At 42.7% G+C, this 7,228-nt stretch overlaps 1 protein-coding gene across 4 annotated transcripts in view; it reads right to left on the bottom strand.

Annotated features, from left to right (window-relative positions):
- LOC115239956 (nephrin-like) overlaps window positions 1-7,228 on the bottom strand; it is a 379,693-nt gene that overhangs the window by 67,104 nt on the left and 305,361 nt on the right. For all 4 annotated transcript variants that reach the window (XM_029814847.1, XM_029814850.1, XM_029814848.1 and 1 more), the window contains one exon: window positions 5,420-5,530. In XM_029814847.1, coding sequence (XP_029670707.1) covers window positions 5,420-5,530 — 111 coding nt within the window. The remainder of the gene's footprint in view (window positions 1-5,419; window positions 5,531-7,228) is intronic.

Raw genomic sequence — 7,228 nt, 5'->3', positions numbered from 1 at the left:
TATATATATATATATTAGATCGCAATTATCTACGGTCGGTGAATCTATTTGATTAAATATTTAATTATGTAATTACGCGAGAGCGCGCGTTTCCATTACATCGGCTACGGAACATCCGGTGATGTTCGATACAGTGATATATCGCGCCGAGCGGAGAGATTTGGCGAAGAATAAATACGTATTCGTTTTATCCGAATATTCTCTCCGATAAACGCGGCACAGCAAGCTTATACGTATGCTCCGGGGAAATAGGGAGAGTGCTTCGCAGTTATATACTCGAAAAAATGTGGAGGAATCGAGAGAGAAATACCCGTTTGTTTCGTGCACATACGCAGGCCGAAATAAACTAGCTCGCTACAGTGTCTATCGCTAAGAGGGAGCGATAACTGAAAATTGACGACCACGATCATTATACACAATTTGCAGTTTTATATTTCCTCGTATTTCTTCTCTCTCCTTATATTTCTAGATGATATTTTCATATCTAATGATATGACTCGTCTAGTACAAAGAAGATAGCAATATGACATTCCATATATTGATTAATTTCTCTATACATATGCATTATGTCTGTGCAATTTTGTCTGCAAAAACTCTAAAGTTTTGCTTTTTCGTGAATATATATTCTTGAAGAAAGAGAGAGCAAAGAATCTGAGTGAGTGTAAAAAGCGCAAACAAAATAAACCTACCTAATTGTCATTGATTTTGACGTTTTTCCTACGCGTTTACACATGAAACCATCGCTACCTGTAAACTACTTTTTACTTCTCTCTTTTAAATTACTTCACGCAATTTAATTTTTAAGATAAATTTTTCACATCGAGAATATATATTGGTTTGGATGATTATTACATTTTATAAAAAAATCTCGAATGATCGAGCAATTATTTGCAATTATTATTACGCGACATAAAATTGTAATTTCTGGGGATATTGCATAATTGTGTTCAGATGATGTCGACGATAAAAAGCGCGATGTAAAAACGCAAAGCTTATTATAACAAAAAAAGAGAAAAGTATTATAAATATATTTTAAAATATTATATATTTGAAAATAATTTTTCCATCGATGAAATCCGCCCCGGTATTAATATTCTTGTTAGACACGTGGAAAATTGCATACTCGACGGCGTGGAATTTGCATTTAATTGTAGTGCGTCGCTATAAAAACACCGGTCCTCCGAAATCAAATCCAACATCTCGATTTTCGTCACGCGCTTGTCGCCGGGATTAATGTGGATACTCCGTCGATCCGAGTATCGTATCCCAAAGTGCTGTTTCTCTCACTCTCCCACGGGCCCCATCAATGGCAAAATTATTTCTTCCTCCTATTTGTGCGAAGGGAGACTGCTACTTTCTTTTTACAACTGTGCGAGGGTCCTTGACATCATTCGTCTCCCTCGCACGTCGATAATCGTTTCTCCATTTTTGACGAGTGATTCGAGGTGCGACCGAGGTTGCATCCTGCTTGAATGAATTCGAGGGTCGCTATCGACGGTGATCAACTCGCGATATCGGAATCTGTATGAAATGAGAGAGAGAGAGAGAGAGAGAAGGGGGAGCGGAAATTTTCCCCGCGTATGCGGCGAGAAGGAGGGCGAAAGAGTCCTCCATGCGCGTATACATCCTCGTAGAGGGACCCTCGATTCTTTCCGGGCACGAAGTCAAGTAATTGGCAATAAATTCTCTCTGGGCGCGAAGCGAGTCGTAAAATTTTCTCACCGGCATTGTCATAAATTATAGATAACGCGGATTATATCCCGTGTGAGAGGGTTAGGCTTACTTGTAAGTCGCGTGTAAGAGAGTACTTGGAAGAGAAGTGTGTAATCGAGGCTCGATTCTCTTGCATGGTTCTTTCCGTTCATTTTGGAAGAAAAAAAAAAAAAACCACGAGGAAGAATACCGCGGCAGAAATTGACTTTTAAAACTGCTTACGCGACTAATTTACGTATAAATTAAAACGAGTAACGATTGTTAATGTCTTTTTGACGTCAAAGGGACCGCGTGTAAATATTCGCGCGACTTATTAAAAATCTTATTTACGTACGCGCAGCACGTAGCATTTTACCATCGATCGATCCGTTTAGATGGTAAACGCGGCGGCAAACTCGAGAATGATGAGCGCGATATTAAATTCTCATTTTTATTACATCAACGTCGACATTGCGCGCCGCTTAATTACGCGGCACACGGCGCCGTTTTTACAAAACGAGGGGAATTGCGCGCGTGAGAGAGAGAGAGAGAGAGAGAGAGAGAGACGCAGACGCGGCTCTCCTATTTTCGGATTTCTCGTCGCGGCTGGTTGCGGCGGTTGCATTCGCTTTATGAAGATTAGACCGACCGTCCGGGGCGTATCCGAGACGCAGGTTTTGCGCGAATTCTCCCCGGCACAATTTTCTGGCGCGAATCCGCGGTTCTCGGATAAATGCGTGTAAAAGATAACAAGCGGCGGAAATAACGGCCGCCGCGGGCGGAAATGCATTGAAACCGTAACTTTCGTAAAATTCGATAATGCAGCTCGAACGTGCGCACCTCATTACGAGAGAAAGGCAAAATATATACGTATATAAAATTCCCTTACATAAGTGTATGCCGGCTATGATGATGTCCCTCCTTCCTCCGCCGCGCGTATCTGTTTTCGGCGTTTTGATAACTACGCGAATTACGCACGTTCGTTCGCGCAAAAAAGATCCCCGCGGAGCGGAATATCACGTGTCAGCCTGTCACTTACAACCGGGTACGTCATCCCGATCGTTTTAACAAGCGCGAGCTTTTATAATTTTAAATAAAAACACGCGACCCCTTTCTCTCTCTCTATCTCTTTCTCTCTCTTTCTCTCCCTTTTTCTCTTCACTTGCGCGCTTTGTTCTCTCTGCCTGGCAAGAGACTTCGCTTGACATTTAATGCTCGTATTATATGTCCACGTCGCATTCTACGTCGCAGCCACGAATCGAGTCGTGGATTCTGCTAGCGAACTCGAACGATTAAAAATGGAAAAGAGATAAAAAATCTCTCTCTCTCTCTCTCTCTTTATCTTTTTTCGTAAGCGTTATTTATAATTAAATTAAAACGGCGGATTCATACATCGGCGAAAGAATCTTTGATGCGACGTCAAACGTATTGTTAAGGATAAGCCGATCTTCTCGATATTCAATTTATACGCCGCAGTGCGTTTGATCGATGCGCAACGCGAATGCAATTCCCATTGAATCTGCATACGGCAATATTCCCAGATTCGTATATTTCGATATATATCCATCGAAACAGGACTCGCCGATGAACAAGGGCACATCGCGAATCGCCGTTATCCATTGCCCGGCATTTGGCAACGATGACTAATATGATTGTTCGAGAACCAAGCGATTCTAACAACGGGATTTATCTCCTCTCGTAGTAACGAAGCCTCCTATATCTTTTTTTTTCTCTCTCTCTCTCTCTCTATCCTTTTTATTTCGCTTTTAACAAACGTACAGGAAGGATGGACGATATCGTGATGTATAACGCTGTTCACCGATGAACGAACGATTCGATAGGAATTTGCCGTTGACAGATTACATCGATTCAACATATTTGTGCATTTCGTGGAAAGAATCGAGTTTTGTTTCGCGTGCTTGGGACGATCAAGCCATATAATAAACATAAAAACGCAGCGTTTAAGCATGGTTCGTGATAATTATTCATGTAAATGTGACGTAACAGTCAGAATAACGTTACCGTATGATAAAGTTATCGCGAATTAAACAATTTTTTGCGAGGGGGGGATTTAAGGCGGGAGGAGGCACGAACCAAGCATCCATCTCTTCCGTGGCAGCGGCACTGTCGTGTCTGTGTAGGGCGTTTACACACTTCCTCAGCCCGACAAATAATTGTTAGAAAACAACATTTGCGGGTCTGAAAAAATATGCGAGGTACAAGTGGCTGAATCGGGAATCGAACCCGAGTCTTTCGCTTTCCGGGCAACTGCTCTTACCACTGAGCTATTCAGACCTCGCACCTTACGCCACTCTAACACAGTACATACGACTCCAGAGCGATGTTGGAATCTCGCTCAATGGATGCAGTGCCGATTGTCACGGAGAGACGAAATCCCCAGCACGTCTCCAGAGCGGTCCAAATCATAACGATTTTATTTATTTTTTACTGTCGAATATCTACGACTAAAAACATTCCTTTAAAATGCTTAACGCGTTGTCAATTTATATGAACAGAGTGCTCTTTCTCTCTCTCTCTCTCTCTCTCTCTCTCTCTCTCTCTCTCTCTCTCTTTCAGCAAAGACGGCGAGTAATAAATTCTTAATCGTAATTAATTTGCAAATCCTCAAATTATAATGCGCTGCATTCTCGAATCTACGTTTATACAAGTTCTTGATTGAAACAATTAAATAACGATGAGAGTAGAAAGAGAGACGCACAACGACAGAGCGGCAATGAATATTCAAAACGGATGCGGATGCGCGAGTCGAGTTTGCCGAAAATTTTGCCGGGACGCGACTTAAGATCCTCAACGACGTTTCTCCACCTCTGCCCCAGTATTTCCAGTCCTGAGAACGACAGTGGCGCGAGCAAATCGAAAGGAGCGCGATGCTTAATCATGCCGAAAGCTCGACGAATGCCTCTCCTCCGTCAGACAGAGCGACGGCATTGAAGGCGAGGCGGCACGCAAGCAGGGTTGAAAACGAAAAGGGAGGGTTGGAAATAATCTTTTAAGGCCCGTCGAAGAAGTTGCGTCGCAGTTATAAACAGAAATTTAGATCCAGTTGCTAAAGTAAACAGCGGCAAGTGCTCCCCTTTTTCCCTTCGCGCGTCCTCTCCGCCGCTCCATCCATCGCAGGCCGGGACTTCTCCCGCACTCGGGGGAGTAGAAAGCGACCGAGAGTCTCGCTGAACTTTTCACTTAGCCACGACGGCCGATAAAAAGTTGGCTGATCTAATAACCGGCGACACCAACGACTCCGACCGCGCGATCGAAGTTTCCGCAAACGATTTCGCGGTGAGGTTGCCGCGAGCGACGACCTTTCGAAAATGCGCCGTGTGTGACTTGGAAAGGGGATTCGACGGGAGAGACAGAGCTCTTCTCGAGATGGATTGAACGGGAAAGAATTCTCTTCCTAGATGAAATGTATCCGCGCGCATACGTTATCTCTTCCATCGCGTATATTAAATGTTAATCGTATAAAAGGTTCTCTTCTAATATTTTCAATCATATTTTTAATTAAAGACTATTGTATAATTTAGCCTTTTTTAAAAAAATAGTCGCTTTAAAATCGATCAAAGAGCCCTTAAACGAAAAGTTTGGCTCGCTGCGTTTGAGACACCCTATGTAACCGAGTGCAGATGTGTTGGGAGCGCAGTTAGCGGGGATGCAGATAAACGTTTCTCAGCGCATACATATTATATTACTGTATTTTGTGCCAGCTTACCGCCCGTGACGCGACACGTGAGATACGGTGCATCGCCTTCCTCGTAAGGGCCAGCTGTGCCGTTCAAGATGCGACCCCACCGATCCAAGATGGTTGGCTGCTCCGGTGGAACTGCAATAGAAAGGAAAATTTGTATAAGTGCCACACGTCGAGAAATAGAGGAAAATAAAATGTATATAAAAATGGCGCGTCATGCAAAAAGATGAAGAAACTAAAGATGTTAAATTAGAGTAAGCGCGTTTAAAAATATACGAGACCTAAAACCCCTCTCCTCTTCACTCATTTTCTTTTAAAAATATTATTTGGATATTTAATGAATCTTTTCACTTGTTAAATGTTTAGCGAAATTTTTAGGGGATCGTTTTCAAACAATTTCTTCGTGACGTTCGATTTGCGAAAGTAGGACGCGCTTAGATATCAAATCGTGAGTATTCACGTCACTTGAATTATGCACGCAGCCGTCAGTGAAAAACTTCCTGTATTCCACTCCTCTGTATTTGATACAAATTCGGCGTAGGCATGGTATCGGGGCCGGCACGTAGCTATGATCGCGGATTAAGCGCGACGATATTTTTTCGCGGAATATTCGCTCTCGCGAAATCGCAGCGGAGTCGGATAAACCGTCCAGGATATTTCTCTTGCTTTTTTCCATTATTTTGGAAGTTACGCGCATACGTCGAACATATCCGGCATTTTATCAACGCGGTTATGATACTCGCCTCCCTCCTCTCTTTGCTTTTCTCTCCTCCGCTTCATTCTCTCGCTGCATTCAATTTCTTTCGTAAATTATGCGGCCTCAGGCACATCGCGTTTTGGCTTTTGTTTGCTAATTTCAGCTGATTTTTTGCAAGTATATACACACATATACATGTCGATGTTTTACCAACCTATCATAATTTAAAAGTATTCCTGATGTCACTTCTAATACGCCGTTTACTACTTTAACACAAATATTATTACTCAATATGTCGGATAAAAAACGATGAATTTATATTCTGCGAATCGACAATATATATGTATTGTATGAGAATGCAACTTTTTCTTTCTTTCGAAATATCGCTCGAATCCCCGCGCGTGCGATTCATCATAAAAATATGTGTAGTTACTGGTTTATAAAATATGACTTATTCGCAATTTTTGCGGTATTTTCGACGCTCGGTATTTTTCACGGGTCCTAGAACCAATTTTGAAAGAAAAAAATTGTTTAAATTCACTATTTGCGCTAGCTCAGCACTCCAGCAAGGTAACCCAACCTCCTATCGAATATATATTTGTGCAATTAGATATGCGTGTGGTGCATCGATTCGATATAATCGCCTGCTAATGTTACCTTGTCTGTTCAGTCGTAAAGAAATTTCTATGCGTTGCTCTCGCCAGCTTTGCTTATCGGAGCTTAGCAAGGGAATCACCGTGCGAAAGCAAAACGTGTGCACGTCGTATCTTCCGGATGCAAAAATTTCTCGACCCGACGTACAGAGAGAATTTTGTATCGTGCACGAATAAGAAAAATGCCGCAATTAAAGAAAAGCACGATTGAGAGACGATTAAATGAATCAGTTTACGTGAATGGACCCGACGCGAAAAAAAAAAGAAATGGAAAGTCGGACTCTCGCGAGCAAAAATTGAGAACGATAACGTTATCGGGCACGATACGGCTCGGCTACCTGACGAAAGCACTTAATCAAACCGCGTTTCGCGTTCCGACGAATTCAATTTTCGGGCATCCACCGTAACATCATCCGCCAACACCTCGGCTGGCTGGCTCGAGCCAGCCTCTTCCACCCCTTTCCCTTCTTTTTCCATCCGACT

The sequence above is a fragment of the Formica exsecta genome, unplaced genomic scaffold, assembly GCF_003651465.1.
Source record: "Formica exsecta isolate Colony F162 unplaced genomic scaffold, ASM365146v1 scaffold4, whole genome shotgun sequence".
NCBI classification, from domain to species: Eukaryota; Metazoa; Arthropoda; class Insecta; order Hymenoptera; family Formicidae; genus Formica; species Formica exsecta.
The sequence above is the reverse complement of the archived record's forward strand: the minus strand, read 5'-3'. Positions and strand labels throughout refer to the sequence as shown.